This window comes from Mesocricetus auratus, unplaced genomic scaffold, assembly GCF_017639785.1.
Source record: "Mesocricetus auratus isolate SY011 unplaced genomic scaffold, BCM_Maur_2.0 Super-Scaffold_100027, whole genome shotgun sequence".
In the NCBI taxonomy this organism is placed as follows: domain Eukaryota; kingdom Metazoa; phylum Chordata; class Mammalia; order Rodentia; family Cricetidae; genus Mesocricetus; species Mesocricetus auratus.
The window spans coordinates 21,688,641-21,712,018 of record NW_024429208.1 but is presented as its reverse complement, the minus strand read 5'-3'; the positions used below and the strand labels follow the sequence as shown (position 1 = coordinate 21,712,018).

Here is a 23,378-nt window from a genome sequence, read left to right as displayed (position 1 = left end):
GAGCCGGGCATTGGTGGCGCACGCCTTTAATCCCAGCACTCGGGAGGCAGAGGCAGGTGGATCTCTGTGAGTTCGAGGCCAGCCTGGTCTACAGAGTGAGTTCCAGGACAGCCTCCAAAACAATGCAGAGAAACCCTGTCTCGAAAAACCAAAAAAAAAAAAAAAAAAAAAAAAAAAAAAAGAGAGAGAGGGAAGGGGGGAGAGAAAAGAGGTAGAGAGACACAGAGATAGAGGACAGAAGAGACGAGGGAGACAGAGAAAGTCCTGGCTGCTCCAGGGGAACAGCAGGAAAGAGAGGGAAAGAGAGCATAAGTGGGCTGAGGTCTTTCTTTGAAAGGGGTCCTTTGCACCTGTGTGCTGTCTACTAATCATGGAACCCTGGGCAGGTGACAGGGGCAGGCCAGCATAATGACTGAATCCTTACAAGTACTGGCTCATGGATGTGAGGGGTGATTTGACCACAACATCCATCACCCCATTGAACTCCAAGTTGATCTGGTTGGCTATGTCTCTTTCCTGTTTTTCAACTCCATGTACATCCCTTTGTATTTGGTCAAAGAGGATAACCTTCTCCAAATAGAGGACAGGTCTTTGATAAAGTGCATAGAAATGGCTGTACCACCTTTCTAGGACCTGCAAACAAGCCAAGTCTACATAGCGGGGCCCTAGGAAGACAGGGATAGAGGGAAGAAGGGAGAAAAGAAGGGAAAATAAAAGAGGCAGGGGGAGAGTTTGTGAACACAGTGGATTAGAGGAGAAGAAAGCAGCACATTTCTGAGAACTTTTGGTTTGTGTGTGGGATAGCGTGAGATATGACTGGTGGAAGAGGGGAGTGGATGGAAAACTCAATAAGGCTGAGCTACTTGTGTTAATGCCTGGGGCACTATATATGTACGTATCTATTCAGCAGTGGTATGGGTGGAGTGGAAGCTTCCTGGGAGTTGTAGTTGAATGAGGCGCTCTGCCAAGGCAGGGCTGATTTGGTACGAGATAGGACTAAGTTCACAGATTCTTAGAAAGAACAGGAGGCCGGGTGGTGGTGGCACACGCCTGTAATTCCAGTACTCCAGAGGCAGAGGCAGGTGGATCTCTGTAAGTTCCAAGCCAGCCTGCCAGCCTGGTCTACAAAAGCTAGTTCCAGGATAGCCACCAAAGCCACAAAGAAACCCTGCCTCGAAAGATAAAAAAAAAAAAAAAAGAATGGGGAATCAGTAGTTAGGTTCTAGAAAGGGTATATTTTAGGGGAGTCAGAAGTTAGTCCCAGGGCCTGTTAACAGCCAATGACCAATATAGGCCTACAGCTGAGAACTTCCTGAAGTAGTTCTTTTGTTTTGTTGGCATTGTCTCTTTTCTTTGGGGGGGATTGTGGGAACACCAGACCTTGAGCAGAGACCCACTTCCCCTTCTGCCTGGGAGTAGGCAGCTGTAAGACAATGTTTACTAAAAACAATACAATGCCTGGGGGCATTAAGTTCCTGGAAAAGGCCTGCCCAAAGAAACCACCCTGAGCTCGACCTTGTCCAGAGACTAACCGCCTCTTCTGCCACGCCCAGATCAGTTTCTGGGGTCAGAGCAGAACCAGCCAGGGTAGAGGGGAGAGCAGAAGCTTCTCTGGTGGGAGCCTTTCTTAGGAAGTTTTCTTGAACCTTTTTGGGGCCTGCTTAAAGTTTTCTTTACATCGTTGAACGAGTCTCTGTGTTGTCAATCCCCGACACCCTCCGCACGTTCTCAGACACAGGCCGCGCAACAGACGCGACAGGGGATTTCATGTAGTCCACCTTAGTTCCCACATAGTTTCCACATAGCTGAGGATGGCCTTAAACTCCCCATCCTCCAGCTCCCACATTCAGAGTGATAAGATTACAGGCATGCGCCATTAGAACCAGTGTAACAACTTTATTTTTGAGACAGGGCTTCTCTGTGTAGCCCTGGCTGTCCTGGAACTAGCTCTGTAGACCAGGACGGCCTTGATCTTGCAAAGATCCACCTGCCTCTGCCTCCCGAGTGCTGGGATTAAAGGTATGAGCCACCACTGCCCAGCATGGCTATTTTATTTATTTATTTATTTTTAGAATTTATTTGTTTTATATGTATATGTGTGTTCTATTTGCATCAGCACCTTTATGCCATCCTGCTAGAGATGGTTGTGAGCCACAATGTGGAAGCTGGGAATTGAACTCTAGACCTCTGGAAGAGCAGTCAGTTCTCTTAACCACTGAGTCATCTCTCTAGCTCTGGATACTTTATTTTTAAAGATTTATTTCAGATATATTTAGTTGGTATATGTTTTGCCTGGATATATGTGTACAACATGCGTGTCTGATACCTACGGAATTCAAAGAGACTCCAGGATTTCCTGGAGCTGGAGTTATACATGACTTGTGAGCCACTATGTGGTTGCTGGAAACCGAACCCAGGTACTCTGCAGGAACAAGTGTGCTCTTAATCGCTGAGCCATCTCTTCAGCTCTCGACGTTTCTTATTGTGTGTGTGTGTGTGTGTGTGTGTGTGTGTGTGTGTGTGTACACGCGCACTGCCATGGTGCATGTGTGGAGGTCAGAGAACAACTTGTGGGAAATCAATTGTCTCCTTCAACTAGGTCCTGGAGATTTACTAAGATAGTCAAGCCGAGTGGCAAGTGCCTCTATCTTGCTGGCCTTTTATTTTGAAACAGAATCTCTCTTTGCAACCCTGGATAGTCTGGAACTCAATCTGATGCCTAGGCTGGCCTTGATCTGAAGGTGATCTTCCTGCTTCAGAATCTTGAGCGCTGGAATTACAGGCACGAGCCAGGGATAGGGTCTCACTATGCAGCTCAAGCGGACACTGATCTCCATTCTTCTGCATTAAACTTTGGGGTGCTGATATGGCAGGCCTGAAGCAGTCAACTGGCTAAAGAGGTGGTGAGCTTTCAAAACCCAGCTCTCCGTGAACCTTCGGCCAGTATACCAGGACTCTGAGCGTGTAAGACTCCCTAGGTGTTGTCCACTTCGGTCCTAATCCAGGATCCCCCTTTGCTTGGACGCAGCTGTCAGCGCGTCATCATCCCGCGCCGCCGCGCCTCGGGCATCATCTGGCCCCGCCCGCCCGGCGTCCCCGCTCCTGTCAGAGCCGGCTCCAGTCATGGTGCTGCCCAGTATTTTGTAAGTTGGCAGCGGAGGCTCGGGACGTGGCGCAGGTCCCGATGGCGGCGGCGGCCCTGGCGGCGGTCCTGGCGGCGGCCGACCCTGCACCCGCGGTGCCGCAGGCAGCGGGGAGCGGAGGTCCGACCTCGCGCCGAGACTTCTACTGGCTGCGTTCCTTCCTGGCCGGAGGTAGGTGTCCGCCTCCGGGACCTGGGGTGGCTTGGAGAAGCCGGGCCGCCGGCAGGTCAGAGCCAGCGGCCGCGGTGACAACTCGGGACTTCTGCTACGCCCAGCCGGGCGTTTATCTCAGCCTCTCCCGCCCGGTCTAATCCCTCCACTGGCCCCCAGGGACATGCAGAACCGAGCGCCTGCGCTCCCAATGGTCGAAAAGAAAAGGTTCCCTTAGGTGGGACGTGATGGGCACCCCTTTCTCTTGCAAATAACATGAGTGACAGCGTAGGTTTGGATTTTAGGAAACAAATATTGGGCATGGAGGCCAGCTTGCTCTCGTTCCCCCTTCCCGTGTGTGTGTGTGTGTGTGTGTGTGTGTGTGTGTGTGTGTTAGAGAGGAGAGAGGTGAGTTGAGAATAAGACCCTATTTCATGTAGCCCCATCCCCACCCCGGTCTCCTTATGTAGCTGAAGCTGGCTTCGAACTCATTCTCTTGCCTCTACCTTCCAAGTAGTGGAATTACAGGCGTGTGCCACTATTACCAGTCTCTGGAGGCCAGTTTTTAAAAATAGACTAGGGCCGGGCGTTGGTGGTGCAGGCCTTTAATACCAGCACTCGGGAGGCAGAGGCAGGCGGATCTCTGTGAGTTAGGGGCCAGCCTGGTCTACAGAGCAAGGACAGCCTCCAAAACAATACAGAGAAACCCTGTCTCAAAAAACCAAAAAAAAAAAAAAAAAAAAAAAAAAAAAAGACTAGGATATGATCTGTTACGTGCAGTCAGTCTGAGCCCTTTGGATGCAGAGGCAGGCAGATCTTTGAGATAAACCTGGTCTACATAGCAAGTTCCTGGCAAGATAGGAATGCATAGTGATACCGTGTCTCAAAAACAAAACTTAGCTGGCGGTGCTGGCGCAGGCCTTTAACCCCAGTACTTGGGAGGCAGAGACAGGCAGATCTCTGTGAGTTCGAAGCCAGCCTGGTCTACAGAGTGAGTGCCGGGGAACAGAGAAAACCTGTCTTGAAAAGCAAAGCAAAACAAAACACCCTGAAATGCCTGGGGGTATTGTGCAAAACTGCCTATGACCAAAACTGGTTCCAACAAGCTGCAACTGCTTGAAAACAAGTACTGTGGCTGAGGTTGCAAGACCAGAAAGTTTACACGTCTCAAATTTCCTCTTCCTTTGTGTGTGCAGATGTTTCTCTACCTCCCCACAACGATTTTTTGTTTTTGTTTTTGTAGACAAGGTTTCTCTGTGTTGCTTTGGAGCCTGTCCTGGAACTCCATCTGTAGACCAGGCGGGTCTTGAACTCACAAAGATCAGCCTGCCTCTTCCTCCCGAGTGCTGGGATTAAAGGCACGTGCCACCAATGCCTGTCTGTTGATTCACTGAGTTGCCATCTCTTAATTATTTATCTGACAATTAAAAAGATACCCACATCATGAGGACTTGTGGAAAAATCATATCCATAGCTTGTAGTGATATTGAGAATGTAATTGTTTTCTTCTGCAGATTGAAAAGACATCTCTTAGTTCCAGCACTCAGGAGGCAGAGGCAGGTGGATCTATGTGAGTTCGAGGCCAGCCTGATCTACAAAGTGAGTTCCAGTACAGCCAGGGCTACACAGAGAAACCTGTCTCAAAACAAAACAAAACAAAACGAAATCTCCTTATTTGTATTGGAACAACTGAGTTCTAATTAGGTGCCTACTTTGACCTTTGTGTGTGTGTGTGTGTGTGTGTGTATATATATATATATATATATATATATTGTGTGTGTGTGTGTGTGAACAAAAGAAATTTTGGCTGTCATAGTGGCACATTCTAATCCCAGTACTTTGGGAAGCAAAGGTGGGTAGATATCTGTGAATTCAAAGCCAGCCTGGTCTACAAGAGCAAGTACCAGGACAGCCAGGAATACACAGTGAGACCCCATCTCAAAAAAAAAAGAAAGAAAAGAAAAGTTGGGCTTTCATTTCAGGGTCAATGGTGGCCAAGCAAAGGCATAATGTAAGCAACAGCTAGAGCTCACATCCTGATCTGTAAGCACACGCAAATATTATGAAGACTTTCCTACTAGAGCCAGGCATGGGGTTCATACCTCTACAACACTTGGAAGGTAGGAACACAAAGTCTGCCTCAGCTACATATCAAGTTTGAAGCCAGCCTAGACTAGACTACATGAGACTCTGTTTCAGAACCCTGCCACCACTACCTACTGCACTAACATGAGAACCTGAGTAAAACCTGGGCATGGTGGCGTCAGCCTGTAACCTAGCATTGGCAGACCGGAGCAGGCAGATCTCTGTTGCTTACTGATCAACCACCCTAGCTAATTAGTGAGCTCCAGGGAAAGACTGGCTTAAAACCTAAGGTGGATGGCCAGTCATTGTAGTTGGAATTTTCTTTGGGTCACCAACCAGCTCCCAAATGAAGACACAGAGACTTATTAATTATGACTGCTTAGCCTCAACTTATGGTTCTCTCTCTCTCTCTCTCTCTCTCTCTCTCTCTCTCTCTCTCTCCCTCCCTCCCTCCCTCCCTCCCTCCCTCCCTCCCTCCCTCCCTCCCTCCCTCTCTCTCTCTCTCTCTCTCTCTCTCTCTCTCTCTCTCTCTCTCTCTCTCCAAGACAGAGTTTCTCTGAGTAGCGCTGGTTGTCCTGGAACTCGATTTGTAGACCGGGCTGGCCTTGAACTCACAGAGATCCACCTGCCTCTGCCACCTGAGTGGTGGGATAAAAGGTGTGCACCACCCACTCCTGTTCTTTTTTTCTTGAGACAGGAACTTTGTATATAGCCCTGTATCGCTGGGTGGCGTGTGCCACCACTGCCTGGTGCCTGTCTCATCTTTCTGAGGACGACCTCTCTCTGTAGTGCAAACTGGCCTAGAAGCCTGTATCTGCAGCAAAGGGAACGCCTCTTTACTCCCAAAGGCTGGTGTGTGCTATCATGTCCTCCATTGGATCGTCTGAGGGTTTTAAGTAACTTCCTGTAACACGTCTCTGTTTCCATGCATACCGTGTGCCAGTGCAACAGTTCCGGCACCAAATGCATACTTGCTGCATTGTACATGAATGATTGATTTCATGGGCAATGGTTGTTTTGATGTTTATTGAAAAATGTATTCTAGAAGAAGAGTTTCAAATAGAACTTCCCGGTTGGGTAACTCATCAGACACTGGGTACTGCATTGCTGTATACTCTTGGAACTTGTTTTGAAGTTACAGAGAATGGGGGCCAATCATCTGCATAACCCTATTACTAAGCAACTCTACCCATGGGAACCAAACTGAACTATAGTTGAGGTACTGACTGGACCTGTGATGATTTCCCTTCAGGAAGAGATGGTATCCAGATTCTTTCCATTTTCTCTTAGGTATTGCTGGGTGCTGTGCCAAAACCACAGTTGCTCCTTTGGATCGAGTAAAGGTCTTATTACAAGCTCACAACCACCATTACAAACATTTAGGTGAGTTGCAGATGCTGTTCTGGTGTGGGTTTCTATTGCTGTCATGAAACACCATGACCCAAAGAACGCTGGGGAGGAGAGGGTTTATTTGCTTATGCTGAAGGAAGTCAGAAACTCTAACAGGGCAGGAACCTGGAGGCAGGAGCTGATGCAGAGGCCATGGAGGGGTGCTGCTTACTGACTTGTTTCTTATGGCTTGCTCAGTGTACTTTCTTAGAGAAGCAGAGACCACCTGTCCAGGAATGGCACCTGTCACAATGGACTGGGCCCTCCCCTATCAATCGCTGATTCAAAATATACCTTACAGGTCTGCCTACAACCATATTTTATGGAGGCATTTTCTCAATTGAGCCTCTCCTCTCATTTGACTCTATCTTATGTCAAGTTGACATAAAAACTAGCAAGAACAGATGCTAAAGATGAAAAGGGATGAAACTTTACCTTTTTTTTTTTTTTTTTTTTTTTTTTGGGTTGTGGTTAGAGACAGGGTTTCTCTGTGGCTTTGGAGGCTGTCCTGGAACTAGCTCTTATAGACCAGGCTGGTCTCGAACTCACAGAGATCCGCCTGTCCCTGCTTCCCGAGTGCTGGGTTTAAAGGCGTGTGCCACTGCCACCTGGTTATCTACTTGTTTTCTTGTAGAGAGAGGAGTAAAAGTGAATTATGGGGACAAGCTTTGCAATGTCTCCCTTTTTCTTTTAATATTTATTTTTATTTTTTTATTTTTATTTTTTTGGTTTTTTCGAGACAGGGTTTCTCTGTGGCTTTGGAGGCTGTGCTGGAACTCGCTTGGTAGTCCAGGCTGGTCTCGAACTCACAGAGATCCACCTGCCTCTGCCTCCCGAGTGCTGGGATTAAAGGCGTGCGCCACCAACGCCCGGCTTTAATATTTTTTTTAACTAGACCTCCCCTATGCCTCTCTAGTTCTTGTCTTAGCCACCCAAATAACGAGTATAGGCATGAATCCCCATAACTTCTTTTACCTATTTTACTTAATTTTTTGTTTTTTCAATAACAAGATCTCACTGTAGCTTAGGCTAGCCTAGAATTCACTCTGTAGCACAGATTCGCCTCAGATTCATGGCAGTCCTCTGTCTCAGCCCTGAGTGCTGATGTTCCTGGAGTGTACCACCATGCACAGTTTATTGTGAATGATTTGTGAATTGAAGTTTATCATAAGCATGTTTGTACAGGAAAGACATAGTATCCCTGGGGTTTGATACTATTTGAAGTTTCAGATATCTACTGGGTATCTTGGCACATACTCCAGTGGATACTGCTAATTGGATTAGTGATTCATGTTGATAATTTGTTTTTTTTTTTTTTAATATTTTATTATGTATACAGCCTTCTGCCTGCATGCCAGCAGAGGGCACCAGATCTCATTCAAGGTGGTTGTGAGCCACCATGTGGTTTCTGGGAATTGAACTCAGGACCTCTGGAAGAACAGTCAGTGTTCTTAACCACTGAGCCTTCAGCCCCTATGTTGATAATTTGTAAAGATATCCACCAGTGGAGTAGAGCTAAGTCCTTTGTTTGTCAGTATTTCCAAGGGAAAAGTATCCTCACATTAAGCAATTGCAGTTAGTAGACTTTTTATTTTTTATTTTTTATTTTTGGGTTTTCAAACAAGTAGCTCTGGCTGTCCTGGAACTCACTCTGTAGACCACGCTAGCCTTAAACTCAGAGATCCTCCTGCCTCTGCCTCCAGAATGTTGAGATTGAAGGCATTCACTACCACCTCCTCGATGACTTTAAATTTTTGTTTTTGGTGCTGATTATTGAACCTGGTACCTCAGACATGCTAAGCAAGAGCTCTGCTACTCAGCTCTCCCACAGTACCTAGTACCCAGAGATGTGTGTTCCTGCTGCTCCCTTTTCCCTTGTTCTGTTCTTTTTTTCATTATTTTCATTTTTTGTTTTTTTACTATTTTATTTTATTTTATTGGTGTTTTGAGACAGGGTTTCTCTGTGGCTTTGGAGGCTATCCTGGAACTCACTCAGTAGACTAAGCTGGTCTCGAACTCACAGAGATCCGCCTGCCTCTGCTTCCCAAGTGCTGGGATTAAAGGCGTGTACTACCATGTCCATCTCGGTGGTAAAGCTTATGTATATGATTTAGACAAATGGTGCAGTTTAACTGTTTTGTAGAAAGTACCACTTCCATTGTTGGCTGGAGAGATGGCTCAAAGGTTGAAAGCTTAGAGGACCTGGGTTCAGTTCTCAGCACCCACACAGTGGCTCATGATCATCTATGGCTCCAGTTCCAGGGCATCCAACACCCTCTTTTGAACTTTTTGGGCACCTGTCACTCATGTAATGCATACACATGTAGGCAAAACAGTTGTGTACATGAAATAAAATAAATAAATTATTAGAAAAAGAGAAGTTACCATTTGTGGCCAGGCACGATGGTGCATACGAATAATCCTAGCACTTGAGAGGTGGGGGTGGGAGGATCAAGACTCAAGGTCATTCATGACTGTGCAGTGTGTTTGAGGCCAGCCTGGGTTGTAGGAGAACCTCTCTAAGAAAACAAAGCAAAACACTCATGAAATCATGTCAGTCCCTGTCAGTGTTTTCTATGAAAATGTGAATTTAGATACGTTTATTGGAGGGGGAGCACTGAGACATACTGTTCTTTATGTTGGCCTCAAACTTACATGCCCAGTTGGCCTTGAGTATGCCATCTTCCTCCCTTAGCCTCCCTATGTGGAGATTACAGTTAGGAAAAAGAACATGACAGGGGTCCAGCTGATGGCATGGGTCTTTAATCCTGTATCCAGAGGGCAGGGGCATGCAGAACTCTGTAAATGGCAGGCTAGATGGAGCTACATAATGAGACCCTGTCACAAAACACCACACCACACACCCACACCCACCCACCCACACATACACACACCCCACACTACCATACCATACCACACACACCACACCACATACAAACACACAACAAAAACAAAGAAGAAAGAAAGAAAAGAAAAAACAAAAATGAAGGCCAACGAGAGGGATCAAACGCTCAGTGGATCAAATGCTTGCCATATAAGCCTAATGACTTGAGTTTGATCACCAGAACCCATACAAATATGGAAGGAGAGAACTGGCTCTTCACAGTTGTCCCCTGACTCCACACATGCACAGTGACATGAGCACACCAGTGTGTACACATTCTCAAGCACATACGCAATAATAAATACATGCTAACAGAAAAAAAAAAGGAGAACAAACCAGTTAAGAAAGATTACAGGGCCGGGCGTTGGTGGCGCACGCCTTTAATCCCAGCACTTGGGAGGCAGAGGCAGGCGGATCTCTGTGAGTTCGAGACCAGCCTGGTCTACAAGAGCTAGTTCCAGGACAGCCTCCAAAGCCACAGAGAAACCCTGTCTCGAAAATCAAAAAAGAAAAAAAAAAAAAAAAAAAAAAGATTACAGATGTGAGCCACATGCCTGGCTCAGAGTTAGATAGTTTTCATGACTTTAATAGTGTTTTTCTTCTAAACTCTTTCCATAAATAGGGGTACTTTCTGCACTGCGTGCTGTTCCCCAAAAAGAAGGATACCTTGGATTGTATAAAGGAAATGGTGCAATGATGATTCGAATCTTTCCCTACGGTGCAATTCAGTTCATGGCATTTGAGCATTACAAAACGGTAGTTGGATTTTTCTCTCTTTCATTTCTTTCTTTTTTAAAGATTTGTATATTTAATTATGTATACAGTAAATATTTATTATGTACAAATGCATGCCAGAAGAGGGCACCACATCTCATTACAAATGACTGTGAGCTGCCATGTGGTTGCTGGGAATCGAACTCAGGACCTCTGGAAGAGCAGCCAGTGCTCCTAACCTGAACCATCTCTCCAGCCCTGTCTTTCATTTCCTGTAATATTAGTTTAATATCAGACGTTTGTTTTGTGTGTGTGTGTGTGTGTGTGTGTGTGTGTGTGTGTGTGGTAGCCTGTACGTGCTATGGTGTACGTGTGGAAATCAGAGAACACGTGTGGAAGTCCTTGCATCATGTGGGTCCCATGGTTTGGACTCAAGTTATCAGGCTTGGTGGCAAGTTCCTCTACTGCTGAGCCATCTTGTAGGCCCATACATCTTCTGTTGTTTTGAAACTCCCTTATGTAAAGCACAGGCTGGGTTTGAGTGGATGATCATTTGCCTCTGCCTCCCAACTCCAGGGAGTTAAGTACACAGTGTGTCACCATGCTCTGCACTGGATTTTTTTCTGGTACTGGGGATTGAGCCTAGGACCTTGTGCCTACTGGTGGTGACCTGGGTGCTATGAATCAAGTGCATTCTGTTCTGTTTATGTGGCAAACACTTTCCCAACTGAACCATCTTTTCATTTCCTCTTTGAGATGGGGCCTGGAATTTACTATGTAAGGCTAGCCTGGAGTTTACTGTGTACGCAGCGCTGGCTTTGAACTCCCAATCTTCCCTCCTCTCCTCCCAAGTGCTAGAATTGTAAGCATATACCACCATGCCCAGTTCAAAAGTGTCTTTCAAAACGATAAAGGAGGGTTAGTGTGGTGGCTCAGAGGCAAGGGTAACTTAAGATTGCTGTCAGGAAATTCCTTGTTCTCTGGAAAACTCAAATATTAATGTTAACACAGAAATTTTTAACTTATTGTATGCATACTGGGAAAGGCAACCCTAAAGAAGATAATAAACATTAAGGAGATTAGAATTTTAGAAAAAGAAAAGAAAAACAATTTTTGTTTGTTGTTGTTGGTTTTTTTTTTTTCATTTTTTTTTTCTGAGACAGGGTTTCTCTGTGGCTTTGGAGTTTGTCCTGGAACTACTTCTTGTAGACCAGGCTGGTCTCAAACTCACAGAGATCCACCTGCCTCTGCCTCCCGAGTGCTGGTATTAAAGGCGTGCGCCACCACCGTCCAGCTTCATTTTTAAAGTAATTTTAAAAAGATTATTTTATGTGTCTAAGTGTTTTGTCTTTACATATGTGTGTGTACTGTGAATGTCTGGTGCCTATAGTAGCCAGAAGAGAGCGCTGTGTCTCCCGGAACTGCAGTGGTGAACAGTGAGTGGGGGAACTGAATCCATCTCCTCTACAAGAGCAGCAAATGCTCTTGACCTCTAAGCCATCTCTCTGGCTCTTCTAACTTTATTTTAACAGTAGAATAGAATCTCATTTAATTTAGTGTTTTTGGTTTCTAGTTCATTACTACAAAGCTGGGAGTTTCTGGTCATGTGCACAGATTGATGGCTGGATCCATGGCAGGTAAGATGAATACATTTTACATTTGATAAGTAAGTTTTCTTTATATTAAAGTGCTGCTGGGCATTGGTGGCGCAAGCCTTTAATCCTAGCACTCGTGAGGCAGAGGCAGGTGGATCTCTGTGAGTTTGAGCCCAGCCTGATCTACAGAGTGAGTGCCAGGACAGCCTCCAAAACAATACAGAGAAACCCTGTCTTGAAAAAACGAAAATATAAACAAAATAAAGTGCTTAATTTTGGGGACTATAGAGATGGCTAAGCAGTTAAGATTTTTTCTGCTCTTTGTGTAGCTTTGGCTATTCTAGGATCTGCTCTGCCTCAGCCTCCATTGTACTGACATCAAAGGTGTTGAACCACTACCCCCGGGTTTTGTTGTTGTTTTTGTTTTTTGAGACAGGGTTTCTCTGTATAGTCTTGATTTTCCTGGAACTCACAATGTATACCAGGCTAGCCTTGAACTCAGAGAGTTCTTGTATGTGTGTTTCATTTTGTTTGGTTGCCTGAGACAGCCTTACTATATAGCTCTGGCTATCCTGGACTCACAGAAATCTTCCTGCCTCTGCCTCCCCAGTGGTGGAATGTGAGTAAATTCTGACTATTACAATCTGTGTCTTGGTTTGTGCTTATAACCTGCATGCGTTGGGAAGTGGCCTCATGGCCTCATACAGCTCTCTAGTCCAAGGCTGCAAACATGCCAGGCAAGTACTTTTTTTTTTTTTTTTTTTATTTCCCAAGGCAGGGGTTCTCTGTGGCTTTGGAGGCTGTCCTGGAACTCGCTCTTGTAAACCAGGCTGGTCTCGAACTCACAGAGATCCGCCTGCCTCTGCCTCCCGAGTGCTAGGATTAAAAGCATGTGCCACCAACGCCCGGCTCTAATGAGGTTCTTTAATCAAGAGCTTTTGCCAACATAGAGGTGCCTGCCTACAATTCTAGCATTCTGGAGGCTGAGACATGAGGGTGACTGAAACTTGGTGGCCAGCTGGCTATATAGTAAAATACTGTCAAAAAAGCAAAGAATAGCCAGACAGTGGTGCTGCACGCCTTTAATCCCAGCACTTGGGAGGCAGAGGCAGGTGGATCTCTGTAAGTTCAAGACCAGCCTGGACTACCAAGGGAGTTCCAGGACAGCCTCCAAAGCCACAGAGAAACCCTGTCTCGAAAAAACCAAAAAAGAAAAAAAAAAAAGAAAAGAGAACCAGCCCCCCAATTATTTTGAATTACATTTATTTAGTTGTATTTGTGTGTGTGTGTGTGTGTGTGTGTGTGTGCCCATCGATATGTCCCTGTTTTTACATTTGTGGTTCTGTTCTTTCCAGGCATGACAGCAGTTATCTGCACTTACCCACTCGATGTGGTTAGGGTGCGTCTAGCCTTCCAGGTGAAAGGAGAGCACACCTACTCAGGGATCATTCATGCGTTCAAGACAATTTATGCTAAGGTATTTTATCCAACTTCCCTAATTTATAGCATGTGTTCTTATATTTAGGAAAACACTGAAGGCTATCTACCTTTTCCTTTATTTGGAATTAATGATGCTAATTTAGGGTGTAGATTAGTGGAAAAGCATTTGACTACCCTGCTCAGGTCTAGTACCACAAGAAAAAGAGAGAGTGGAGGAGGGAGTGAGGGAGGGAGGGAGGACACTGTTAATGGTCACAGCAGTAATAATCTTGAGAAGTCTATATTTGTGTTTCCGGTGAGTTCTGGGGTTGTTTCTATTATATCATATGCTTTTATTATGATGTTCATCATAATGAATATGACATAATCTAATTTTCTTCATTTAAAGGAAGGTGGTTTCCTTGGATTCTACAGAGGTCTGATGCCTACTATATTAGGAATGGCTCCATATGCAGGTATGATTCAAATTGGGCTAGGAAGGTGGTGCACATCTGTAATCCTCAGGCAGAGGCAGGTGGATCTCTGTGAGTTCAAGGCCAGCCTAGTCTACAGAGTGAGTTCTGGGACAGCTCTGTCTCGGGGAAAAAAAAAAAAAAGAAAGAAAGAAAAAAAAAATAAAAAGTCTTGTAGCCCATGCTGGCCTCAGTACATTGTCTCTGTTTATGTTTATGAGTGTTTTGCCTGTGCATGTATATGTACCCCGCATGTGTGCTTATTGTCCTTGGAGGCCAGAAGAGGGCTACAGACAGCTGTAAGGCACCATGGGCTGGGCGCTGGGTCCTTTGCAAGAACCGCATATGCTCTTATGACTAAACGGTTTCTCCAGTCCTAAAAGTGTCTTTTTTTTTGTTTGTTTAGTTTTGTTTTTCGAGACAGGGTTTCTCTATATTGTCTTGGAGGCTGTCCTGGAAACTCGATTTGTAGACTAGGCTGGCCTCCAACTCACAGAGATCCGCCTGCCTCTGCCTCCCGAGTGCTGGAATTAAAGGCGTGCGCTACCATCGCCCAGCCTAAAAGTGTCTTTTAATGACTAACAATTCAATTGTTTTTTGATAGCAGCTTTTTTGAGTTTTGTCTAGAACACAGTAGAATTTGTCCATCTAAGTGTCAGTTTCATTGGTTTTTAGTTGATTTTAGATCTATAGCCATCAATTTGACATCTTCTTTCACCCATAGTTAGGACTCTCAAGTCTAAACAACCATTAATCTTTACATCTCAATCATTGTGACTGACTCCTTTGCTTGTGTGTTTTTAAGTTTTAATGTGTTGGAGACATACCGTATCTTCTTGTTTTTGCTGTGGTATTGTTTTGTATGAATTCATATTTATTTTGAGACAGGGTCTCACGTACCCCAGTCTAGCCTTGAACTTGCTATGTAGCTGAGAATGACCTTGAAATCCTCATCTTCTTGCTTGGGACTCCCAAGTGCTGGGGTAACAGGTGGGTTCCACTGAGCCTGTCTTTTATGTCTTTATAGTTAAAATTTTTTTTATTACATCTATTTATTTGGCTGGAGAGATAGCTCAGTGGTTAAGAGCACTGGCTGCTCTTCTAGAGGACCCGGGTTCAAATCCCAGCACCCACATGGCAGTTCACAACTGTTTATAATGAGATCTCATGCCCTTGTCTAGTCTGCAGGCATGCATGCAGACAGAGCACTGTATACGTAATAAGTAAATAGAGTAAAAGATTTATTTACTTTATGTATATGAGTACTCTATCTGCATATACAACTTTATGTGAGAAAGGGGCACCAGATCTCAGTATAGATGGTTGTGAGCCACCATGTGGTTGCTGGGAATTGAACTCAGAACCTCTGGAGAAGAGCAACCAGTGCTCTTAACCTCTGAGCCATCTCTCCAGCCCAAATAAATGAATCTTAAAAAACAAAACAAAAAAAACCATACATCTATTTATTTTATATTTGTTTTGTTTTGTTTTGTTTTTTGAGACAGCGTTTCTCTGTGTAACAGCCTGGCTGTCCTAGAACTCATTCTGTAGACCAGGCTGGTCTTGAACTTACTGAGATCCACCTGCCTCTGCCAGCCTATTGCTGGAATTAAAGGTGTGCTTTGATTACATCTCTTTATTGTGTGCATGTGTGTATAAAATTATGAATTATGGACTTGATGTGGTGATGTGTACCTTTAGCCTCAGCCCTTGAGAGGCTAGGGCCAGCCTGGTCTACATAGTGAGTTCCTCCAGACCAGCCAGGATGACATAGTAAGATTCTGTCTTAGAACTCCCACAAGCGTGAATTATGAGTTTAAATTTCACTCAGTTTAAACCTTGGAATACTACATAATTCTACTCCTATATGATACTAAATTGTATTCACTACTGCCCCATCAATGCACAGTATATTATTAGTGTGTGAAAACCAATGTTACTTTTTTTTTTTTTTTTTTTTGGTTTTTCGAGACAGGGTTTCTCTGTGGCTTTGGAGGCTGTCCTGGAACTAGCTCTTGTAGACCAGGCTGGCCTCGAACTCACAGAGATCCGCCTGCCTCTGCCTCCCGAGTGCTGGGATTAAAGGCGTGCGTGCGCCACCAATGCCCGGCCCCATGTTACATTTTTGATAAGTGGTAGTATCTTTGAATTAGTATTTGTAGATATTAATTAAATATCTTCTATTAAGGCAATTATCATAGACTAGGAAATGCATACTTGGTTTCTTCAGTTAACGTGTTATGATGTAAGGAAGGTCTTTTTCTCGGTTCTTGTTATGGTGAGTTCATATTTTGCTTTTCAGGTGTGTCCTTTTTTACCTTTGGTACCTTGAAGAGCGTTGGGCTTTCGTATGCTCCCACCCTGCTTGGCCGACCTTCATCTGACAACCCCAATGTCTTAGTTTTGAAAACTCACATAAACTTACTTTGTGGTGGTGTTGCTGGAGCAATAGCACAGACGATATCGTAAGTGTCTCAACTTCAGGTGCCATTTCTTCAGATGCCACTCTTAGTCATCTTATTCTCTTTCCACAATGAAATATAACTTGATTTTGATATGTATTAAATACTTTTTTCAGATATGCCTTCATCATAGTATATTATAGGTAATTACATGCCAATGGTTAATTATATTAATCTAAGTCCTATGGATTCATTTGAATAAAAGCAAGAGAATCACTTAAACATGATGATTCATTTGTTCTCATCAATTTGCCAACAAGAAGTTTCTCAAGTTTAAGTCATCGTGTGTGTGTGTGTGTGTGTGTGTGTGTGTAAAAACTAGTATATGAATCACTGTAAGATTCACCAAAGGAAAAATAAAATTGCTGGCTCAGCAATCCCTGTCTTCTGTTTAGGTTTTGTTTTTATTTTTATTTTTGTATATATGTGGGTTTGTGCATAAGGGTACAGCTCCAGAGGCCAGAAGAGGGTGTCAGGTCTGGAGCTGGCATTACAGGTGTTTGTGAGCCGCCTGACGGGGGTGGTGCTTGGACTGAACTCAGGTTCCCTGAGCAGGAGCAAGCATTCTTTTTGTTTTTACTTTCTGTGTGTGTGTGTGTGTGAGAGAGAGAGAGACAGAGAGACAGAGAGACAGAGAGACAGAGAGACAGACAGAGAGAGACAGAGAGACTTCCCTTTCCTCACAACTGACTCCCAGCTTAACCTGTCTTCTTTTTCTCTCCATTTCCCCTCCTGAGACAGGATCTTTTGTAATCAAATATGGTCTCAAACTTGTCATGTAGCTGAAGATGGCTTTCAACTTCAGATCTTCCTGCCTCCACCCTCAAAAGTGCTGAACTGTGTAGCTAGTCTTTTAATCAGACCTTCTTTGGACCACCAGACCCCAAATAATGACATGGAGGCATTATTAATCATGAAACCTTGGCTTTTAGCTTACGCTTGTTCCCAACTAGCTCTTATAAATTAAATTAACCTGTTTCTATTAATCTGTGTTCTGTCATGTGACTTTTTACCTCTTCTCCATTCTGCACATCCTAATCCCTCCACTTCTCCCTGATGACTCCTGAAGCACCAGATTCTTCTAACCCTGAGTTCCTCTTTAGGCCTGGAAGTCCTACCTATTCTCTGCTGCTCTTTATTAAACTAATCAGGTGCCTTAGGCATGTGAGTCAGTACATAGACACATCTTCATGCAACAGGAATGCCCAGTGGATATGGGATTTTGGTTTCAATGGTTGTCAAATAGCAAACGAGAGTTTACTTTTAAGTATTTAATTTTTCTGTTTCTTTAGCTACCCATTTGATGTGACCCGTCGGAGAATGCAGTTAGGAACAGTCCTACCGGAGTTTGAAAAGTGCCTGTAAGTGTTCTTTTTTTTTTTCTTTTTTTTTTTTTTTTTGGTTTTTCAAGACAGGGTTTCTCTGTATTGTTTTGGAGGCTGTCCTGGAACTCACTCTGTAGACCAGGCTGGCCTCGAACTCACAGAGATCCGCCTGCCTCTGCCTCCCGAGTGCTGGGATTAAAGGCGTGCGCCACCAACGCCTGGCTGCCTGTAAGTGTTCTAATGTCTAACTATTCATAATCTTTGGAAATGTAATGTTTTCTCTTTTGTTTGTTTCTTTTTGTTTTTTCAGAACAGGCTTTCTTTGTGTAACAGCCCTGGCTGTCCCAGAACTCACCCTGTAGACCAGGCTGGCCTCGAACTCACAGAAATCTGCCTGTCTCTGCCTCCTGTGTGCTGGGATTAAAGGTGTGCACCACCACTGCCTGGCCTGTGATTTTCCTTTCTTTAATTTCAAGTTCATGAGATGAGGGTGTGAGCCTTTTAACTGGCTTCTTGGTTGGTCCGTTGGTAGTTGAGACAGGGTCTTACTATATAGTACAAGCCTGGCCTTGGCCATACACTATCCTTCTTTGCCCTGCTGCAGGCGGTGGTTACAGGCATGGACTGCCCTCTGCTTAGGAAATGTGATTTGTTTTGTTTTGGTTTTGGTTTTGGTTTTTGAGACAGGGTTTCTCTGTGACTTTGGAAACTGTCCTGGAACTAGCTCTTGTAGACCAGGCTGGTCTCAAACTCACAGAGATCCACCTGCCTCTGCCTCCGAATGCTGGGATCAAACACATGTGCCACCACCACCCAGCCCAGGAAATGTGATTTTTAAAGTCAGTAGGAAGAGAGGACTCTTGTCTCGCCAACAGTCTTGAAAGCCGGTCTCCCCGAGCTTCAGTCCTGCATCACCAAGCAATGAGACAAAAGAGTGGAGACTCATACAGCCTTTGCTTCCATCAGTGGGATGTGGTACAGATGGCACAGGAGACCGCACTAAGGAGCCTGCAAGTGCTCTGTAGGATGCTTGCCTTTCTTTGGAGTGACTCCATTTCTCATTGTGATGTTAGTACATGTAACCCTTGTCTTCCAAAAACTATTCCAGACAGTAGTTTAAACAAAGTTTCATATATGACATTCAGGCCACTTTTTTTTTAAAAAAAGGTTTATCTATATTATTTTATGTGTACCAGTGTTTTGCCTGTACGTAAGTCTATTCATGTCTATTCCTGGTGCCTGCTGAGGTCAGAAGAGGATATGGGTTCAACTGGGACTGGAGTTACAGATGGTTGTGGAACATCATGTGGGTGCTGGGAACCAAATCTGGGTTTTCTGGAAGAGCAAGAAGTTCTCTTAACCTGTGAGCCAACTCTTCAGGCCAGTTCTCAACTTTGATTTAGCAAAGGCTAGCCCGTAACTTCTCGTCCTCCTGTTTCTGTCTCCCAAGTGCTACCCTTATAGGTATGCACCATCTTCATGCATTCATTTGTATGTATGTATTTACATATGTAAATATTTATTGCTTTCTTTGAGATAGAATCTTTCTCTGTAGCTCAGGTTGACCTGAAACTTCTGTTTTAGCTTTTGAAGTGCTAGGATTACAGGTTTGAGCAACCACAGCCAACTAAGCTTCTTTTAAAAATGCTAATTTGAGGGGCTGGAGAGACTGCTCAGCGGTTAAGAGCACTGACTGTTCTTCCAGAGGTCCTGAGTTCAATTCCCAGGAATCGCATGGTGGCTCACAACCACCTTGAGTGAGATCTGATGCCCTCTGCTGCATGCAGGCAGAAGACTGTATCCACAATAAATAAATAAAATATTTTTAAAAAATGCTAATTTGAGCCTGGTGGTGGTAGTGGTGCACGCCTTTAATTCTAGCACTTGGGAGGCAGAGGCGGTGGATCTCTGTGAGTTCAAAGCCATCCTGGTCTACAAATCGAGTTTCAGGATAGTCAGAACTGTTACACAGAGAAACCCTGGCTCAAAAAATAACCGAACAAGCCGGGCGTGGTGGCGCACATCTTTAATCCCAGCACTCAGGAGGCAGAGGCAGGCGGATCTCTGTGAGCTCGAGACCAGCCTGGTCTACAAGAGCTAGTTCCAGGACAGCCTCCAAAGCCACAGAGAAATCCTGTCTCGAAAAACAAAAAAACAAAACCCAACCAAATAACAACAAAAACAACAACAACAAAAATGCTACTATGGGCAGGACCTGGTGGCAAAGTCCTCTTTCTCCAGCATTTGGAGGCAGAGGATTACAGTTTAAGGCCAGCCCAGACTATAGAACAAGATTTTGTCTGAAGAAATCAACCAACCAACCAACCAACAATAAACAAAGCTCTTTTGCGTTCTGAGCTTGTCTGGTCTTGCCACTCATGAATGGTTGCTACATCATTTTATCACTGTCTTTCAGTACGATGCGGGAAACCATGAAGTATGTCTATGGACACCATGGGATTCGGAAAGGATTGTATCGTGGCTTGTCTCTGAACTACATCCGCTGTATTCCCTCTCAAGCTGTGGCTTTCACAACCTATGAACTTATGAAGCAATTTTTCCACCTCAACTAAAAGGAAAAGATATGACTTGTGATGGATTTCCTCAGTCAATTCTCAGAAGGAAATATATATAAATGTTACCTTAATTGTGAGGGAAACATTACTTGAAGGGGACGTTGGCCCTGTCAGAGGAACCACTGGGGTTTTAATACTTGATGTCTGATGGTTTTTAAATCATAGATCAAAAGTGCTGAGCACAATTTTGTTTTTGTTTTCTTTTTGCTGGGATCTGGATATGTAACCCTGACTGGCTCGGAACTCACTGTGGAGACCTGGCTGGCCTCAGACTTGTGGTTATCCTCTTGCCTCTGCCTCCCAAGTACTGAGATGCTAGGCATGTGCCACCATGCCTACTCTAACATACTTGTTAATGCCAAACACTATCCCTTAGAACCCTGAAAAACCATCTTACACTGATGGTGGTAACCTGCTGATTATTTGGAAGTACTATTTGGAAGGAGAGGTAGGTTCATATTGGAGTCCAAGAGATTGTCATTAGTTTTACCACACTTAACTGTTATTGTGGTTATTGAGGTGGGGAGGGACTAGAATCAAATCTAGGGCCTTTTGCATGCCAGGTACTTGTTGTATCCACTAAACCGCATCCCAAGCCTATAATTATGATTGTCTTTTTTTCCTTTTTTTCAGTGGGGGGTGGGGAATTGAGGCCATGGCCTTGCCCGTTTGAGGCAAGTACCGTACCACTGAGCTACATCCCTGACCCTTTTCTTTTTAAGTGAGGTGCTAGGGACCAAACTCATGCATGCTGGTTGCACACTGCCCATGGCCTACACCCCAGCCCTCTGACACTGCTTGTTAGTTACCCCACCCCCTCCATCCTTCCGTTCCTTGTGCTGGGGAGTAAACTCAGGGTCTCTCTCGCCTATCTCGGTAGATAAGCACTCTACCTCTGAACTACATCTCCAGCACTCTGCCATTTTGTAGCGTCGTTAAATCAGGAGACTTAGTTTATTGTAGCAGAGTGAGAAGTGAATATTTAAGTTCTGTGAAACATAGCCAGCCACAAAGTAGTGCTCTTGTTATGTTTCTCCTTAGACTTCTTCTCCTGTTGATAAAAGGACACCCTTTCCTCCATTGTTTTCAAAAGTTTTTCTTTGTTTTTATTTTCCTTTCTTTGGTGATTGAATCGAGGACCTTGTACATCCCTGGCAAGTGGTGTACCTACGACTGAGCTACATCCTCAGCTCTCTTCATTTCTCCATAAAAGTAGTATTGTTTTAAAAAAAGTAGAGACTTTAATCAGGTTCTGTTCAAATGCTATTACCAGGTACTTTGATTTTCATGAGTTTTTGAAAGCCACTGTATTTCCCAAAGGCAGAATATTGAAAATCAAATATCTCTGCTTTTCAAAGGAGAGTAACTTTGTAAATGTTTGTCTTAAATCTCTCGATGTGTACTAGAAAACTTAAGTGGACCATGAATATAACTGTTTCTAAGATATTATGTCAAGATACAAGTTCTTCCATGTAAAATAAATTTAGTGTGTTATACTCCTAAGTGTAACTATAAAACATTCTTTGATTGTTACATTTTAAAGAAAGTTGTTTAGAATATAAGGAGTCTGACCATTGTGTTAGAGCACTTTTTCTCTTTTGCTGTAAGCATGACACATGGAGTAGAATTGGTAGACCCTCTGTCTTTAGAGGTAGTGATTTGTAGAATTTTAAGACATTAAATCTAAGCTGCTACTGTTATTTCTGCATTTTTCTTGCCTGTAAAGATTTCTTGTCATATCTTTATAATCTTTAATTTAAAAACGAACCTGTACTTTGTGACTTTTAAGTGTACTAGGAATAGGGATAAATCTGTTTATAAAGCTCTTTTGTATATTTTAATTTCTGGACCATACTGTAGTTAATTATTCCATTCAATCTTAAGGTAATTTAAACCTACAAAATAAATATCTCAGTTATATTATCAATAAAAGAGAACTGAAAATATTTTTAAAGTAAGAAATTGCATTCTATGTCTGTTATAAAATCTGTAAGATATTAAAAGTAATTTTTTAATCCTTGTTTTGATGGTTTATTCATTTATCATCTGTGGAACCTGAGATCAATCTGAAGACTTTGTACGTGCTAGGTAAACACTTTGCCACTGGACCGAGTCCCTAGCCAGTCCTATTTATTTAGTTTTATTTTCTTATTTATTTAATAGTATTTTATGTGTACCAGTGTTTTGCCAGCATGTATGTCTGTGTCCTACACACATGCCTGGTATACCTAAGGAGGCCAGAAGGAAGACATAGGGTCCCCAGGAACTGGAGTTATAGATTTTTGTTTTTTGTTTTTCAAGACAGGGTTTTTCTGTATTGTTTTGGAGGCTGTCCTGGAACTCGCTCAGTAGACCAGGCTGGTCTCGAACTCACAGAGATCCTCCTGCCTCTACCTCCCGAGTGCTGGGATTAAAGGCGTGCAGCACCACAGCTCGACTTTAAATGTTTGCATTTTTGAAGGAAAAATGTTAAATATAAAGTATCAGAATGAGAGGGCTGGGGAGATGGTTCAGGTGACAAACAGCTATGTAACTTTCAGATTCTTGTCAAAGACCCTGTCTCATAAAATGAAGAGCCATAGAAAGCACTGAGTGTTGAACCACTGGTCTGCCCACGCTTGCACACAAGCAGGCGCGCACACATGTTCAGGAATCAGAATGGAAGAATGTTAAAATTATGAAATGGCTTATTTTAAGAGGTTTGTGTGTGTGTGCCTGTATGTGTGTGCACTGTGTGCATGAGTGTGCCTCTGGAACCCAGAGGAGAGCATCAGTTCATCTGGAACTGGGATTATAGGGAGTGGGGAGCATCCAGGTGTACTGGAAGCTCAACCAGAGTCCTCCGGGAGAGCAGCAGATACCACTGAGCCATCTCTCCAGCGTGTGTGTGTGTGTGTGTGTGTGTGTGTGCATGCCACGCACATGTGGAACTCACTGAGCCATCTCTCCAGCCTCTGTGTGTGTCTCTGTGTGTGCTTGGGCACACGGGGAACTCAGAGGGCGACCTGCCGGGATTGGGTCTCCCAGCACCATACCACCATGAGTTCCAGAAAACTGAGGTCGGGCAGTCCTAGTCACAGTCCCGTTTACCAGCTCAACCGTAAACTGGGTATGGTGATCACTTGTGAGTTCCAGGCCAGCATGGGGTACCTGAGACGCTGTC

General features: G+C 44.1%; 1 protein-coding gene across 2 annotated transcripts; it reads left to right on the top strand.

The window, feature by feature from the left end:
- The first annotated feature begins 3,082 nt into the window (after nucleotides 1–3,082).
- Nucleotides 3,083–22,230, top strand: Slc25a16 (solute carrier family 25 member 16). 2 transcript variants are annotated; one of them, XM_040732257.1, is made up of 10 exons: nucleotides 3,202–3,314; nucleotides 4,808–4,892; nucleotides 6,669–6,761; nucleotides 10,274–10,407; nucleotides 11,939–12,002; nucleotides 13,316–13,437; nucleotides 13,789–13,855; nucleotides 16,155–16,317; nucleotides 17,607–17,675; nucleotides 20,056–22,230. In XM_040732257.1, the coding sequence occupies exons 4-10, from the start codon at nucleotides 10,345–10,347 to the stop codon at nucleotides 20,210–20,212; spliced, it is 705 nt and encodes a 234-aa protein (XP_040588191.1). In that variant the 5' UTR covers nucleotides 3,202–3,314; nucleotides 4,808–4,892; nucleotides 6,669–6,761; nucleotides 10,274–10,344; the 3' UTR covers nucleotides 20,213–22,230. The 2 variants fall into 2 exon arrangements, with proteins under 2 accessions (XP_040588190.1, XP_040588191.1); XM_040732256.1 differs by lacking the exon at nucleotides 4,808–4,892 and having other exon boundaries at nucleotides 3,083–3,314.
- Nucleotides 22,231–23,378: the final 1,148 nt, after the last annotated feature.